General features: G+C 39.0%; 1 protein-coding gene across 2 annotated transcripts in view; it reads left to right on the top strand.

Moving 5' to 3' along the window:
• The first annotated feature begins 955 nt into the window (after positions 1–955).
• The window catches only part of mcph1 (microcephalin 1), a 49,476-nt gene continuing 32,719 nt past the window's right edge, over positions 956–17,712 (top strand). Inside the window, exons 1-13 of one of the 2 annotated variants that reach the window (XM_049481563.1) lie at positions 956–1,310; positions 1,992–2,057; positions 3,246–3,337; positions 3,453–3,571; positions 4,086–4,173; positions 4,274–4,376; positions 4,465–4,599; positions 4,744–4,827; positions 5,748–8,048; positions 8,616–8,713; positions 16,173–16,207; positions 16,321–16,483; positions 17,019–17,096. In XM_049481563.1, the coding sequence (XP_049337520.1) occupies positions 2,021–2,057; positions 3,246–3,337; positions 3,453–3,571; positions 4,086–4,173; positions 4,274–4,376; positions 4,465–4,599; positions 4,744–4,827; positions 5,748–8,048; positions 8,616–8,713; positions 16,173–16,207; positions 16,321–16,483; positions 17,019–17,096 (3,333 nt within the window). In that variant the 5' untranslated portion in view covers positions 956–1,310; positions 1,992–2,020. Of the gene's footprint in view, positions 1,311–1,991; positions 2,058–3,245; positions 3,338–3,452; positions 3,572–4,085; positions 4,174–4,273; positions 4,377–4,464; positions 4,600–4,743; positions 4,828–5,747; positions 8,049–8,615; positions 8,714–16,169; positions 16,208–16,320; positions 16,484–17,018; positions 17,097–17,712 lie in introns of both variants that reach the window. The other variant, XM_049481562.1, reaches the window with a different exon arrangement.

The following is a 17,712-nucleotide window of genomic DNA, read 5'->3' as shown; positions in this document are numbered from 1 at the left end:
ATATCACTGAAACATTTCAAAACTGCACAGGTTCTTTGTTGTGAAAGTATAAGACATGAGGAGTAGTGTCTGAAGACATGAATTTTTAAATTGCGCCGGAAGGAAGAGAGGGAATGAGCTTTCCCGACTGAAGAACGGGAAACAGAACACCAAAGCAGTGGGAATTAGCCCTTCAAATCTGCTTTGTTCTCAGGGAAAGGTCTGCCAGACATCCTGATAAAAAAGATCAGAGTTGTCATGAAGCAGAGTAATTGTAAAAACATGGTTTAGAGCTCGAGAAACACTGCAGACTGTCTTCCAGCACCTCGAATACGAAGATCGGAGATTTGTAGGCATGCTCTCAGTTTTACAATATGCATTTTCTCATATATAGCTTATATTATGCATATAATGCACATTGTGATTACAGTAATCACCTTATGTATCCCGATTGCAGAATTTTTTTTACGTTAATCCATCACCAATGCATTGAAACAAAATTCAAAACTCTGGAATATAATCAAGAGGAAGATGGATGATCACAAACCATCAAACCACCAAACTGAACTGCTTGAATTTTTGCACCAGGAGTAAAGCAGCATAAAGTTATCCAAAAGCAGTGTGTAAGACTGGTGGAGGACAACATGATGCCAAGATGCATGAAAACTGTGATAAAAAAAACAGGGTTATTCTGCCTAATAATGATTTCTGAACTCCACAAGGTTTATGAATATTAACTTATTTTTTGCATTATTTAAGCTCTTAAAGCTCTGCATCATTTTTCTATGCAAATTTTAATCAAACTTATACCTATAAATAGCAAAATCAGATAAACTGATTCAGAAACTGATCTCTCATTTTTCCACAGCTGTATATATATATAATATTTCTAAACAATAATTTAATATATATTTAATATATATTTAATACTGACTGTCCACTCTCTCTCTCTGTGTCTGGTGGTAGAGCAGGTTCAGTAGGTGGTAGTATTGAGTCTTGGGGCTTCTCGTAGAGCTGAAGAAGAGGAAATACGAACTCTGCCGCGAAAATAAGCCACGAGAAAAGAGTAGATGGAGTAACTCGTTAGTTTTTAATGGTATTTTAACATTATCTGCAGTTTAAACCACAGCCCGCGGTGTTTGGACTGAACTGCGGGATCAGATGTTGGAGATTTTAGCAGCGACAACCGGAACACTCGGGTCCACCCCAACTTCCACTTAGCTTAGCTTAGCTTTAGCTTACTAGCTAAAGTGAGCCTGCTAGCCGACTAACTAACTAGCTGGGTAGCTAGTTAACTAGTTAGCCGAGCTGCTGTAGCTGGTTATTATTAGGTAAGCTACATTTTTAAGATAAATAAATGATTTTTAAGGAACTGACACCGAGGTTTCTCACCTCGCTGCTTTATTAGTGATCGATAGTCTGAATGTTCTGACATGTTGTATTATTTTAATAGTTAAATTAGTTAGCTTACAAAGCTAACGCTTTGGTTCAACTAGCCAGTTCATAGCAACCAAATGCTAACTAGCTAAAGTTAGCCAACATAGCTGAAACGTGTTTTAGCTAGTTAACTAGTTAGTTTGACATTTACTGCCAAGTTAACCTAGCTAACTTTCAAATATGTATCATTAACTGAACTTTTAAATAAGATATATAAGCTGACTAAACAGTAAACGATGCTAAATTAATGTTATTTCACATTTTAAGCTTTAAGAAACAAGGCTGACCTAAAAGGTAAAGATACATGCAACAGAGGCACAGTGTACTTAGTCTGTACACAAGCTGAATAACATAGCTAAGATGTAATTAGATAGATATATACAGATACATAGTTAGATCTAGACAGATAGATAGATAGATAGATAGATAGATAGATAGTTACTTTGTTGATCCCAGAGGGAAATTCTAGCTAGTTAGATATATTTAACATAAGAAGAGCCATTATAATTGTTAGATGTGCTTTTCTCATGTTGTCCTCTGCAACTAACTAAATCCTTGTTGGTGACGTGTTTCAGAACAGAAAATACGTCTCCTCCATTCAGCCATGACAACAAGCAGGATTTCTCCATCGGTCCTCAAAGGTACGTCTCTGTGTTTTAATGACCTGTAGCAGATTTTGTTTGGGATTTTCAAAGAGGCCAAAAGTGTTGACATTCATTACTCTGTAGGTAGAAGTATAGATGCTAGGGTTTAAAATACATATCTAGAAGTTAAAGTATCAACTCAAGCTGTTTCTCTTTAAATAAATGTACTGATTTCAAAACTACTAGAAGTGTAAAATTAATGTAAGGGGGGGGGGGGGGGGAGTCATTGAGGACAAAAGCTATAGTGATCTAGAGTCCTATAGTGCATGGCCAAAATGAAATGATTTTTTTCAATATGCATATAACGTTCTGTGCATCTCCTGTACATCAACATACCACTATTAGCAGCTGCTGCCTGACATTTTAGTTGAGAAACTGTTGCAATTATGGCCAAAGTGCCCTGTTCAAATCATACATTGCAAATTTGCTCTCACAAATAGCTCTAAACATGGTGAAGGACCCATTGATCATATAACTGAGTTAAGCCTTCACAGTAGCTATTTTTGTCTGTCTTAATCAGACAGTATTTTATGTTCGGTGCAGCAGATACAGAATAAAGATTGCCATTGAATGAGTGAAAGGCGTACAGGTAAACAAAAAATGAGATACCAAGTGCAACATCTCAAAAATGACAGTCACCTCAGCAACCGGAGCCCGAGAGAGCACAATTGGCCCCGCATCTCTGCTCACATCACTTCCAAGTTGATGTCTGTCAGCTCAGGCATCTGTTTGCTGATGTATCAGAGCTTGGTCAATGCACTTTCCATTATTCATCGGTCTTTTAAAGCAGCAAAGTTATTAATCACTCTCTGATGGAAATTGGATATAGTCAATGGAAAGCATGGACATTGCATTTTACAGGAATGTCTTTGTTCTCTTTTTAAGGTTGAGAAAAATCTCTCAGCTTCAGCTATTGTTGGGGTGGTAATAATGCAGTCTCAGAAATAGTTTTGGTACTGGTACTGTGCCAGTGCACCATAGCCGAGCCTCTTTTAGGTTTATAGGTGAGGGATGATTGTCTAGCTGCAGTAGTCTGGTAGTCGGTGTGTTTATGTTGAGGTAAATATGTGAGAACAGGCTGTCATTCTGCTGCTAAAGCCACAGTGCAGTGCTGACTGGCTAACTGTAAGGCACTTTGTCGCACCCTGTTTTTATTCACTATGTTGTTCCCCTTCCTTTGTACAGATGTTGTGGCGTATGTGGATGTGTGGTCTGCAAGTAAGACAGAAAATTATTCTGATCCCTTTATTCAGCAGCTTCAAGAACTGGGCGCTAAGGTAATGAAATAACTTATGGAAAACGTATTTTTTAATGTATTTTTTAATTAAAACTTTGTTCTGTTTGTTATAAGTTGTTTATGTATATGCCATGTTCTTTGCCTTTTAATTACAGGTATCTAAAACGTTCAACAAACAAGTCACCCATGTAGTATTCAAACATGGCCATCAGTCCACGTGGAATAAAGCGAAGAAAATGGGTGTGAAGATTGTATCGGTCCATTGGGTTGCCAGGTACGCTTATAATGAAATTGTGTAGTTTACTGTAGGGTTTATCAGGGTTATAACAAAGTGGTGGTTGTGTAACCTGTCCTTATTGGAAATTCATTATATAAAAAATAGTAATAAATAATACAAATACAAATCTGTGGAATGTAAAACATTTAATTACTATTTAATTACTAACTACTTTTAAATTAGGGACTAACCTAGCACTCCTATATTCTGTAAATGAGGTCATATGAACAAACACATGTTTGCATGCTGTGCTGTGATTCTCTCCGGATGTTCAATATGTGTCACTTAGAAACTTAATAAGTTAACTTAATCTTTTAAAGGAACTGTGACACATACAGTATGTAACCATGGGCTGTTTTAATTTATGTTTAAAGCCACTTTTGTCCAATTTGAGATTAATATTGGCTTCAATTCATTAGTCTTTGTGTTTGTTTCTCATGTTGGCCATTAGATGGCTCTGCTCTTACATTGCTTGAGTAGAATATGATTACGTCTCCACTGGTCTGTGCAGGTGCAAAGAAACAGTTGAGCATGCTGAGGAGGCTCTGTACCCTGCTCATCATGAAGAATCAAAGCTTAGTCAACTGAAAAAAAGAACGGTAAACTGTTTTCTCTGTTTTTTTTTAACAAAAAGCTGATTTTTTTAATGCTTGTTGGTACAGAAGACCCATTAATTACTTTAATGACTTGTATTTATAGCATCGTTGCATGCAGCCAAGGAATGCTCCTGTAAGCACACCTAAGCAATTGAAGAGAAAGCTGGATAAAATGATGGAAGATCTGGCCCGTTCATCTCCTGTAGGCAAGTCATCATCTCATCATTTCCTCGTCTCATTTAATCTCCTCTTTTGTGTGGCTGTTATATGATGTTTGTGTGTGTGCGTTTGTAGTAGTTTCAGATACGTCACCTTTCATTATTGATGAGGAGCACGGTATAGTGTACAGTCCCTCATCAAGAAGAGCAGACACCATGGCTCAGAGGCTGAGGGAGATGAGAGCACAGCGGGAAAATCTCTCACCCACTGGTACGTATTCTTAACCTACGTATTCTATATCTTCACAGATGCTTGAACAATTTTATGAGATGCTTATTCTTTTTTTATCTCCAATGTTTAGTGAATAAATGACCTTAATAGACTTATAAAACTTAAAAAAAAAATGTGTTTTAGCTTCACAGATTCAGGACTCGGAACTGGATGATTCCCCAAGGCCCTCTCTTGGGAACACTCCCACTGACCTTTCCAAACAACTGGGTAAGGACCTGCATATTGATTTCAAGACTAGTACTAAGATTAAACAGATGGAGTTTAAAGACTAGCGCACACCTCCTCCAAAACATGTCAAGTCAGACTCTGCCTCTTTTTGAACTGCTTCTGATGCTGTAGCATTTCCGAGTAGCATCACAGCGCTACCGCTTGGAGAAAAAGCAGCAACTCGGTTCTGATACATCAGCTCACAGACGCAGCCTTGTGCTGATGATCCACATCACCCTAGGAGTGATGAGGGGAAAGAGAGCCATCTACTGTACCCACCCAGAGAGAGCAAGGCCAGCTGTACTCTGTGAGGGCTCTGGCAGGTGATGGCAAGCTGCATAACCGGGATTTGTACACACCGATCTCCTGATCATAGCTGCAGTGCTTAGCCTGCTGGACCACTCGGAACCCCAAACCCCAAATCTTTGTTTTTGCACTCATTGTCCTTTTTATCACCTTCACTGACCAATGTGAGTGGATCAGATACAGCTGTGCTGCTGGAGTTTTTAAACACAGTGTTTAATCATCACTTACTGTCCTCCACTCTATTACACACTCCTACCTACAGCTGAAGCAACTTGTAGAAAGTAAAGTCATAGACAGAAGCTCTGAATCAGTTGATGCACAGTTTTTTTTTTTTTTTTTACTGGTCATCCTCTAGTCTTTTATCAGTGATCACAGCATGCTGCCCACAGGAGGTTTTTGGACGGACATTTCTGGTTGGTGGACTATGCTCAGTCCAGCAGTGACACTGAGGTGTTTAAAACTTCCAGCAGCACTGCTGTGACTGATCTACTCTAATACTCTAATCTACTCTAATCTCTTGTTGTGATGAGAATTCTCCTACCTCTAGAGTATTGAACATTTGAAGAAGGTAGTGAAAGTGATTGGTTGGCAATATTTCTTTATTTTTTATTCAGATGAGGAAGAGGAGACTGGTTTGTCAGACGCCCGTCGAAGCTCCAACAGTGATGAAGGAGAGCAACAATACCATGACCTTCCATCAGTCAAGAAGACACTATCTGTCCGTTCTAAGAAAGAATCGCTCGATTCAGGTGTTACGTTTTCGTCTTTAAACAAGACTAAAGAAACAGTTAAAGTTCCAGCATCACCAAAAACTAAAAGACCAAGGAGATCTCGTTCTGGATTGGCAAAACAATCCTTTCTAGACTCCTTTGTTCATAAAACATCTTCAAAAAGCTTAACGTTGGACCCTGAACCTGAAGAAGAAGAAGTGCCTGATGAATCCAGAAGGTCGTCATATAATAGTAAGAAATCCGAAATTAGTTCACCTCTTAGCAGTGTGACCTCAAGAGTAAGCCAGAATCCACTGTGCCTGAAAGAGACCACAGCTGACATTAATGTATCTGACTCTGGGAGACGTCCTTCTCTTTCAAACCGTAGTACTAAAGCTCAAAGTAAAGAGCAGGATTCCCTAAAATCTGAAGAAAAAAAACAGAAAGTGTTAAAGAAGAAAAAACAAGCTGCCGTAGTGACTGACTGCAAAGAGGTCTTAAAGCCAAGTGGTGGGGATGATGACGACAGCGTGTTTGAGGACTACTTCAGTTCAGCCAAGAACACACCAGGGCGTGGGGTCAGCTTTGTGGACTCTTCGAAATCATTGGATTTACCAACCTTTGACCTCGTCCCTCAAAACCGTAATAGACGCAAGAGCAGCTCCCAGATGACCCTTCCAGCAAACACCAAACCTGAAAAGACTGTCAATAGCAAATCTCGACACATCTCGGATGCATCATTCTCAACACAAGTGTTTGATAAAGTATCTAATGAACCACTCACAAAGACAGTCAAAAACACACCGGGGCATAAGGGCAGCTTTGTGGACTCTTCAAAATCCCTGGATTTACCTACCTTTGACCTCGTGCCTCAACACCGAAATGGACGCAAGAGCAGCTCTCAGGAGACTTTCAAAGCAAACGCCAAACCTGAAAAGACTGTCGATAGGGTCAGCGTTGTGGACTCTTCGAAATCACTGGATTTTCCAACCTTTGACCTTGTGCCTCAAAACCGTAATAGACGCAAGAGCAGCTCCCAGATGACCCTTCCAGCAAACACCAAACCTGAAAAGACTGTCATTAGCAAATCTCGCCACATCTCGGATGCATCATTCTCAACGCAAATGTTTGATAAAGTATCTAATGAACCATCCACAAAGACAGTTAAAAACACACCTGGGCATAAGGGCAGCTTTGTGGACTCTTCAAAATCCCTGGATTTACCTACCTTTGACCTCTTGCCTCAACACCGTAATGCCGTAGAAAAGACTGTCGATAGGGGCAGCGTTGTGGACTCTTCGAAATCATTGGATTTACCTACCTTTGACCTCGTCCCTCAAAACCGTAATAGACGCAAGAGCAGCTCCCAGATGACCCTTCCAGCAAACACCAAACCTGAAAAGACTGTCGAAAGCAAATCTCGCCACATCTCGGATGTATCATTCTCAACGCAAATGTTTGATAAAGTATCTAATGAACCATCCACAAAGACAGCAAAGAACACACCGGGGTGTAGGGTCAGCTTTGTGGACTCTTCAAAATCCCTGGATTTACCTACCTTTGACCTCGTGCCTCAAAACCGTAATGGACGCAAGAGCAGCTCTCAGGAGACTTTCAAAGCAAACGCCAAACCTGAAAAGACTGTTGATAGGGGCAGCGTTGTGGACTCTTCGAAATCATTGGATTTACCAACCTTTGATTTCGTCCCTCAAAACCGAAATAGAAGTAAGAAAAACTCTCTGGAGACTCTCCCAGAAAAGACAATAATGGAAAAGACTGTCGAAAGCAAATACGTCTCAGAAACTCAGAAATCATTCTCAGCACAAATGTGTGATAAAGTGTCTAATGGACCTTTCACAAAGACAGTCAAGAACACACCAGGGCATAAGGGCAGCTTTGTGGACTCTTCGAAATCAGTGGATTTACCAACCTTTGACCTCGTCCCTCAAAACCGAAATCGACGTAAGAACAGCTCTCTGGAGACTTTCTCAGCAAACAGCAAACTTGAAAAGAATGTCCATAGCAAACCTCAGCACAGCTCTGAAACTTCGCTCTCTAAACAAGTGTCTGATACAGTATCTAATGGACCAATTACAAAGACTGGTGGACCAGGCTGCGAATCCAGTGTGTCCAATCATGAGGAGCCAAAGCAAGAGCCTGCTGCAAAGAGACAGAGGAGAAGAACCCAGCAGAACCTGGACACAAGTAAGGACTGGTAAAAGCCCTCCCGACTAAATGACTGTTTAAAAAAACATTTAGGGCCTATTTAGAAGTTAAATACTATTTTAAGAAATAGTTTTCAGATTGTCAGATTATAAGAGTATAACAGAAACAAGAAATGATCAGTGTTCATGGTTATTACTGGCTGCATATCTGCAATCAATGCTTTATAAAAAAAAACAAAACAAACAAAAAAAAACCTATGGGTTTCCCTTTTGTGGGTGTTTTCATCCGATCAAAGGTTCTTAGATGGTTTGCTGCTTTTTAACAATGTGAAAATTTAAATAAATTGTACTAATTGTACACTGTATGTAGATTGAAGATTTTTAAATGTTTATGTTCTGATAAGGATGAAAAAAAAATCTTCAGTTTTACACGTCTAAATAAATAGTTTTTCATGCTTTTATGTCTTTTGTATCTTGTGTCATAAGTCATAAGCATGGTATAACGTTTAAAAAAAGAGCTCAGCTGCATAGACACATCTGTGGTGTGCTGCTCTAGTCTCTAGTCTGAACTTTTTTTTTTTTTTGCTTTGCCTATTTTCATTCGTAGGCAAAGACAATAAAAGCAGCACCTCAGATGGGCTCACTGACAGATGCTCTGAAATGTGTAGCAAGCAAGGGAGTATGAAAACGGACAAATACATGAAGGTAAAGTCAACACAAAACTTTTCCTCGTAATTTATGATGATCATTTATACTGTAGCTTATTTATTTGTTTATTCTCCTTCTCAGAGCTACGTGAATGCAGCTCCCATTGTTTATGGTTAGTTTGTTTGAGCGTGCTGACTGACGAAAAACATTTCATTAAATTGTTAGCAGGTTATTTGACGTGCCTTATCTAAACAATGAAGAAGTAAAGGGAGCGTTATCTGATGCAGTCAGTGGAGGGAGTTTAGATCTTGGCAGAGCTCCATTAGTTGGTTGTTTTAATGAGGAGAGAAATGTAGTGTGCTGTGAAAGGGAGCTGTCTTGCGTCAAGCTGTGGCGAAGACTGAAGGGTTTCATGATTTGTACTGAAAAGGTTGGCCTTAATGATCTATTTTGCCTCTATTTTTGCCTTTTTGTAAGCTTGCTAAGTTATTTGAACTGTAAATTATAAAAAAAAATGGAAACTGGGTAATGCTCTTTGGTTTTAGAGAGAAAAAAAGACCCCTCAGTTTATATGAAATAATACGAATACTCTATATCTCTGGCTGTATGTTTAGGGTCATTGTCTTGCTGGAAGGTGACTCTCCTTCCCAGTCTCAGGTCTTTTAGAGCTTCCAAAAGGTTTTCTTTCAGAATTGCCCTGTTTTTACTGTATCTCCATCCATCTTCCCATCAACTCTGACAACACAACACAATATAAATATGTAATTAAATTTTTGTCAATGTAACACTAATTATTTTATTTACATTTAAATACTAATTATTGAGAGCTAGTAGGTTACATGGTTTACATATACGTGCACTGTTGCACTGGTGATTTAATTTTTTTTTTTTTTTTTTTCAATATATATATATATATATATATATATTAGGGGTGTGCCATATCATATCGTACGCGATAATATCGCCAAACGTTTCAAATATCGTGAACGATATTATATCCTGAAATATCGTGCCATAACACTCACCCCTAATTATCAAATCAGGGTACTACTTTTCTTGCTGTTTTAAGTAAAAGAAAAATTCACACTTTTCTCATGTCCTATTATATATCTACTAGAGACAGGTTATATCTGTCCAGTATCATTAACTTTTCCTTAATCCTGGATATCTGGAGATATTTGGAGTGCATTATTATTATTAGTATCATGACATTCTGAATCATTGACTTCTGTTACAAATCTGCAAAAATTCTTGTATTTTTTTTTTATCTCAGCTAGAGGTGTGCCATATCATATTGTATACAATAATGAACGTACGTTTTGATTTGTTGCAGTAGTGTATTTTTTTTTGTCATATTGCCAAGATATCGTTATCGCGATAATACCATGAAATATCATGATATTATTTTAGGGCCATATCGCCCACCCCTAATATATATATATATATATATATTTTTTTTATATATATATATACTGCATCACCAAAAAGTATTGGATCAGGACTGTAATCGGCAGATACTCAAAATCAATTGACTCAGACTCTGGGACAAAAAATGTGATTGGGACACTCCTAAGAATGACTTAACACAGTTGAAGGAGTTGCTGTTTGCTCAGGGTTTTTTTTGTTGTCTTCCTGGCTTCCTGTGCAAGTCGTTTTTTCGCGTCTGTAACTTCGCACCTGGCCGAGGCGCCTTTTTGCTCTCCTTCAGCCTTGACGGAACTCCCTCCTTCTTCTTCTTCTTCTGCTGTTGAGTGGCGCAGCAGGCTTTCATCTCTCAACCGTCTCTGTTTCATTTCACTTGTATGCGACCTGTGTCCCAAAGCGCATTACGGCCTCGTCGTAAGCCGACACAGCGCCTGCCTGTTTGAGATCATTCCATTGTGTGGAGATCTTGAGAGATGGGCGTATGTTGTCATGTACGTTCTTCACCTCGCCTCCAGAAGAGCAGCACTAAATGGGTTTATGTACAAAAGCAGCCATTCTGTTGCTTTCTATTAGCTAAGATCAAAGAGATGGACTGGGTGACCTCACACTGGGCCCTGATGTCAGGTGTGATAAGTGATGTGAAGGTTGAAATCTCTTCCTACGTGGATGAAACTTCTCCTGTGGGACTTGTTAGAAGACATTGAAGATCACACAACACGAGGTTTATTGGAAACAGCAGTGAGCTTTTAGATGAGTCTCGTTCACTTGGATCCATCCACCTTCTCGCTTCGCTAATGACCAATGTTTTTGAACCACTTTGTCATAGTTTTCCTCCTGGAATATGAATTAGGACTGGATTTTGGAACCACCAAGCATCTCTCTTCCCCCCGAGATCCTATTTGGGTCTCTTCGTTTGATTCTTGAAGGTTCTTCGAGTGCGACGGGCCGTGCAGGTGCTGCTGATTGGTCACATCCTGACAGTTCCAGACACAAAGCTGCGCTCATACGTTGGATGAGTAACTGAACCACAGCTGTGACAGTAGAGTAAAATCCAGAGTGTCAAAACACGCCTCATTTAAAAGAACCGAAAGATGTTAAACGAGTAAAAACAAGCAAGCACACGCCAATTAGTGATGCATTTAGATCGAATCTCTATATGAGACAATCTGCTCAGTGCTTAAAATATTTTTTATTGTTGCCTATGTCCTTGTTAAACACCCTGTCTCTGGGTGAATAGAAGCCTTGTATCAAAGTGCATGAACTGCCCACCAACCTTGGTGTGTCATACCCCAAAGAATTTCCTTTATTTGTGCTGGGTGTATTGGAAACAAGAGCTTCAAGCAGTTCACACCATTGCTTTCGTTCTCTTGTTCGCAGCCTGTTTTTCAGCACTGTTGCTAGAGAACCTCTCTAATAGAGCACTTAAAGAGTAGTTAGGACTTGTTTCAAGGCAGAGCTATTTTATATCTTATATGCAAAGGGTTTTTTAAATGTATTTGTATTTTATGAAATATGATTTCTTTCTTTTTTTGGACTTTTAACCGCAGTGAAAACAACCCCAAATCAGAAAAAGTTGATACAGTATGGAAAATGCCATTATCAAAACAATTGCTATGTATCTTACATTTTACTTTGTATGAGGGTATGAACCCAATATATAAAATAAAGCTTGTTTTCTGTAGCATAAGGGGAAGGTTAAACATTTATCATTTTATAATTTCTCTCAACAATACTATAAAAAACATGAAAATGATGTTGAATGTGTAATTTTGGCTACGTTCTCATTACCAGACTGAATGGCTGTGTGAACGTGACAAATCTATATATATTTTTTTTCCGAGTCACTTTCATATGTGGTCCTAAATCAGATACATATCCAATCCACAGACATCGGATTTCATGCATCTTTTTTGCTGTTTTTACGCATTAGCATTAGTGCTACGTTGCTATGTGCTTCTGTCTCCTACCCACACATTTATTGGTGCAGCTGTGCAGCTCTAGTTGCAAAAACAGCAAAAGCAAACTGCCTGGCCTTTTTGTAACCTCCTCGACCTGAGCATGAACTTCAGACCAGCTGTGTATACTCTCCACTCCAGCTAAAGATGCTCCACATTTTGTTTAAAAAAGGACAGACATACCTGGAAAAGATCTAGGGGTTGTCTTAAAGGCACCATATGTTGCTTTAAGAACGTTTCTGGATGGTTAACATGGATAGGCTATTGTTTTATACAGTATGAAATCACATCATTGTTTTGATTTGAAGTCTGTTTTTAGTACATTAACCTTAAATCTCTTTTTTGGGGGGATGTATTGCAAGACTAAAATGCCGGAATAGACAACAGTTTTCATACTGTCGCATGTTTTTCTGGAGTTGTAGATGTTCCTGCACTTTTTGACTGTGTTCTAAGTTTTGTATCCTAAGATATCTCTAAGATATTGCATTGATGCCATTAAATATCTCCCATTCTACCTGTGGACTTTTAAGACATTTTTTGGCAAGAACACCATATTTTTGTTGCTGGCAATGAAACTTCTAAGAGTTATTATTGTTTAAATGCTGATTTCAGAGAATCTCCCTTTGTTTTCTCTAATTCATATAGCTAGGACTGCACTGGATTGCTTTCTTGGATTCATATTCTTCATATTTTTTCAGACTTTTTCAGAAAATAGAAAAGCCTTGAAGAAAAGGGCAGCCAGGTGCATCATTTCGGCATCCATGTTTTCGATTTTTCATTTATGATTAATTTTGCTTTCCTGAAATGTATGCTTCGTTCAGATTTTAGATTTTAAATCTCATACAATCTTAAAAAATCCTGCTGTGGTTTTTTTACCAGACTTTACAAGTTTTGCTCTACAATTCACACTTTTTTTCGAATGCCTCAGTTTTCTTCTCAAGCTTAACCTTAAACATTCAGGGCCACAGTGGAATTTTTCCGGTTGTAGGAAGAAAAAAAAGACTAGAAATCTTTTCGTGAGAATTCCTGCAGAACTCGATCAAGCCTTCACGATAAAGCCTTCATCACGCACTCAGCTCTCTAAAGGTGTTCTGGGTTCACCGATAAAAAGCAAAAGGATTAGTTGAGAGTTGAATGTGATGAGGGCAACCCCTTCCGATGAATGATGAACAGATTGACTAGAAGCCCAGAAGCTAAAGAAGCTAAAGGAGCTAAAGCTATTCTCAGTCACAACACCTGAAGGTGTGAATCAGGTCTGAACAATAGACCAACATTCAGTAACTGTGTGTTTTGGTAAGAGAGAGTTTCTGGCTGAGCTGACGATTAGTAAATGGACCAGTAGTCTGGAAAGGTGTTGGAGGATGGGGTTTAGGAATTGGTAGATGAATAGGTTCTTTTCATGTCCTTGTGTTGTAAGCTCCGGTGAAAGTAGCATGGGTGAATAGCTTTGTGTTACGTCTGATACAGACTCTGCTTAGTGCAGGATATTAGCAAAAGATGACCTTCAGCATTTCATTGGGTATATACAGTTAGGCTCGAAAATATTCGGACAGTGACACAATCTGCATGATTTGGGCTCTGCAAGCCGTCAACCTGGATTTAAAATGAAACAAATGAGATGAAATTGAAGTGTAGACTTTCCTAAAGGCCCACTAGGTAGGATTTCCTTGATTTTTGATATTTTTAAAGATGTAAAATTACAGCTTGAAACTCACTGCAGCGCTGCATTGAGGTGTAATAGGAGGAATAGCGGTGCTCTCGTGTCTGTGCCGGAGCTCCTCTGAGCTCAAACCAGACTCTGTAAGTTTTCCGAGGCGGCCGCAACCAACGCTCGCGAGAACTGCGACCTGCTTTCCGACCTTTAGTTCTAACAGTTCTACAAGGACTACTGGTTCATTCTTTACAAACTAACATACAGACACTCTGGCAGAAGCTGGAATGAGACCGAATATGTCTGTGAAAGCCAGAAAACGAGAGAGAAACGAATCGACCTGAAACATTTATTACACTCTACAACTGTAGGGGAGCCCACAAGCACAAAATCTCAATCCTACCTAGTGGAGCTTTAAATTTTAATTCAAGTGGTTAAATTAAAATTTCCCAATGAAGCTTTTAGAAATAACAACCATTTGTATACAAAGCATCCTCATAATTAGATGCTTGGATACATGATCTCATAAGCTATTTTATGAGCTTCATTGGCTATTCCTTCATTAATCCATCATCAGGTATGCAGATAAACGGTCTAGAGATGATTCCAGGTGAGGCATTTGCATTTGGAAGCTGTTTCTATGAACCAACAACATGCAGTTAAAGAAGTTCTCAATGGAAGTGAAACGGATCATCATTAAACTGTAAAAAAAAAAAAAAGAAGAGTTCAATCAGAGAGACAGTGGAGACTTTAGTAGTGGCCAAATCAACAGTTTGGTACTTTCTGGGGAAAAAAAGATGGTAGATTCTCACTGAAGACATCAAAACTATGAATGAACACGTGGAGTTTTATGTACTTAACAAAAAAAGGTGACAAAACTTTGCTCTGATTACTGCTTTGCACACTCTCGGCATCATTCTCTCAATGAGCTTCAAGAGGTGGCCACCTGAAATTTTGAAGGTTTTCCAACAGTGTTGAAGGAAGGAGTTCCCAGAGGTGTTTATTAGCACTTGTTGCTCCTTTGTCTTCTTCACTCTGTGCTCCAGCTCACCCCAAACCTCAAATCTGGATTGGGTTCAGGTCCGGTGACTGTGGAGGTTCAGCTCATTTTTTGTTAAGTACATAAAACTCCACATGTGTTCATTCATAGTTTTGATGCTTCATTGAGAATCTACAATGTAAATAGTCATAAAAAATAAAGAAATGCATTGAAAAAGAGAAGGTGTGTTCAAACTTTTGGCCTGTACTGTATATTTTTATCAGATTTAGCCATGTTTATTAGGAAATATCAATGCCTTTCATGGTTATGGATTTGCAAACAGCTTCTTCAGCTTTGCCCCCATGCGCAGCTAAGAGGGCACACCTGGCTGCACCCTGTCACAGTTACCAATAAGCATATCTATAAACATGTTATGTACTGTGGGGTTGTTTTGGCTTCTCGGTGTGCTGATGGACCTGAACCCCCAACTTCCTGTGGTGGGAGCAGAGAGGAAGTGCTGTGTGTGTGTGTAAGCAAGCCACTGGTGCTCGTGTGCTTGTGCGGAGGACCTGCTGTCCTGGGGCCAGAGTACAGGGGACGGATGGAGCGCTGGGACATGTTGCTCTGCTCAAACGGCACTCTAACCACTTTTCCCTCTTCATGGCCTTGGACTTGTGTTTCCTCTACGCTCACCAAATATGCAGATACATCCGGCATGTGTTTCTCATGCACGGCCGCAGCCTGCCGTGTTGTCTGCTGCGCTGCTTACCACTGTGTCCTTCATCAGAGTGTTATTTACACTTTAAAAAGTGGTGGGTTCAAACAGTGCAGTGGGGTGGAAAGGTGTGAACTGCGGCTTCCTTATTTACAGTACAGGCCAAAAGTTTGCACACACCTTCTCTTTTTCAATGCGTTTTCTTTATTTTTCATGACTATTTACATTGTAGATTCTCACTGAAGCATCAAAACTATGAATGAACACATGTGGAGTTTCATGTACTTAACTAAAAAACATGTTTTATATTCTAGTTTCTTCAAAATAGCCCCCCTTTGCTCTGATTACTGCTTTGCACAATCTTGGCAATTCTCTCATTCTCTCAATGAGCTTCTTCAAGAGGTGGTCACATGAAATTTTCAAGGTTTTCCAACAGTCTTGAAGGAAGGAAGGAGTTCCCAGAGGTGTTTATTAGCACTTTTTGCTCCTTTGCCTTCTCCACTCTGTGCTCCAGCTCACCCCAAACCTCAAATCTGGATTGGGTTCAGGTCCGGTGACTGTGGAGGTTAAGCTAATTTTTTTTGTTAAGTACATAAAACTCCACATGTGTTCATTCATAGTTTTGATGCTTCAGTGAGAATCTACAATGTAAATAGTCATAAAAATAAAGAAAACGCATTGGAAACGAGAAGGTTCATTACATAAGTTATCCATGTGTCATAATAAAGCGGTAAATACCTGTAACCTCAATGCCAATACTTTTTTTTTTTTTTTTTCTCTCTCTTCAGAAGAACAGAACATTAGTAATGACGAGCATGCCTACAGAGTAAGTATTACCAGCTATTTAACACTAATATTTTTAATTTGCTTATCAGCAGCTATTATTATTAAGTTTGCATCATTAGCATGCTTGAAGATTTTTTTTTTATTTTTTTTTAGTAAGCAGCAGACGGTGCTCCAAGTGGTGAACAGCTTGGGTAGCTTTACTGTGGTGGACAGTGTGTGTGAGAGTACGACACACGTGGTATCTGGTAGTCCACGGCGTACCCTCAACATTCTCCTGGGCATCGCTCGAGGCTGTTGGATTCTCTCCTTTGAGTGGGTATGTATGTATGTATGTATATGTATATATATATATACATGTGTGTATGTATGTATGTATGTATGTATGTATGTATGTATGTTTTCTGCTTTTAGCTGCCTCCACCCTTAGCTCAATTTAAAAAAATGGGAGGAGTAGTTTGGTAGAGGCACTGGGTAATGTATGGGTTTAGAGGCGGGGCAGGAGGGAGGGCTTATTGGCTGAGCAGCAGCAGCTGCAGTGTGCCTCTGATTGCAGTGAAACGCATAGGTGTGTATTATTGATAGACTGATTTGCATATTGTGTATGCATATATGCATATGTTTGTGTATCAAAGTACACTTAATAGTGTTATTAGAGTCGTTGGACAATTGATAAGATGCTTTAATTAGATAACTAAAAAAAATTGGATTTGGATTTTGTGCGTTAATTTATTTAATACAATAAAAACAGATATATTGTCCAGTATTACCTGTATAAGCACATATGAGGCATTCAACAATATTGAAGTTTCGTGTTGTAATGATTGTAATGATTGGTATTCATATCTTCACAGATCTTGTGGTGTTTGGAGCAAAGGAAGTGGATTCCAGAGGAGCCTTATGAACTGTCTGATCACTTTCCTGCTGCACCGGTAAGCACATGAACTGACAAGCTAAAAACAGGGTCAAGTGTTTTTGATTTTTGCTTTTATACACTTAATTTATATTATAAACATCATTAGAAGTATAGCGGCTAATTAAGAGCTTTTTCCCATCACTTGTGGGAGGAGCTACGTAGCAGAACATAATTTCCAGCTTGTTTTACTGATTCCTTTCCCAAAAAAAAAGCAGAGAAAATCCTGTATTCCTCAAGCATGGTTAATTTGCCTTGTCTCTTCAATGAACATTTCAATCAATCAATAACACACAAAACACAAAGTCCTGCTAATCAACAAGGCAACAAAATGTTAGGGATCTGTTGCATTTTGTAATGTAATTGTGAAAATGATTACTTGCACGGCACACTACTTTGCTGGACCAGAAGTGAACATTGGTATTTAAGTAGCAGTAAATCATGAGTTTTTTTCATTATACAGAATACATTGAATGTATTGTAGATTACTGTAAATTAATGTGGAGACACACAATGCTACAGTCAACAGAATGACCAAGCTGGAAAATAATCCTTTAGGTTTTTCATTCCTCTAATTCCTGTTTCCTGTACTCAACGTCCATATGGACTTTTCCTGTTCTTTTGTGGATCTGAGG

This window comes from Astyanax mexicanus, chromosome 7 (genome assembly GCF_023375975.1).
Source record: "Astyanax mexicanus isolate ESR-SI-001 chromosome 7, AstMex3_surface, whole genome shotgun sequence".
NCBI lineage: Eukaryota > Metazoa > Chordata > Actinopteri > Characiformes > Acestrorhamphidae > Astyanax > Astyanax mexicanus.
This window is presented reverse-complemented; position numbering and strand designations above follow the sequence as displayed.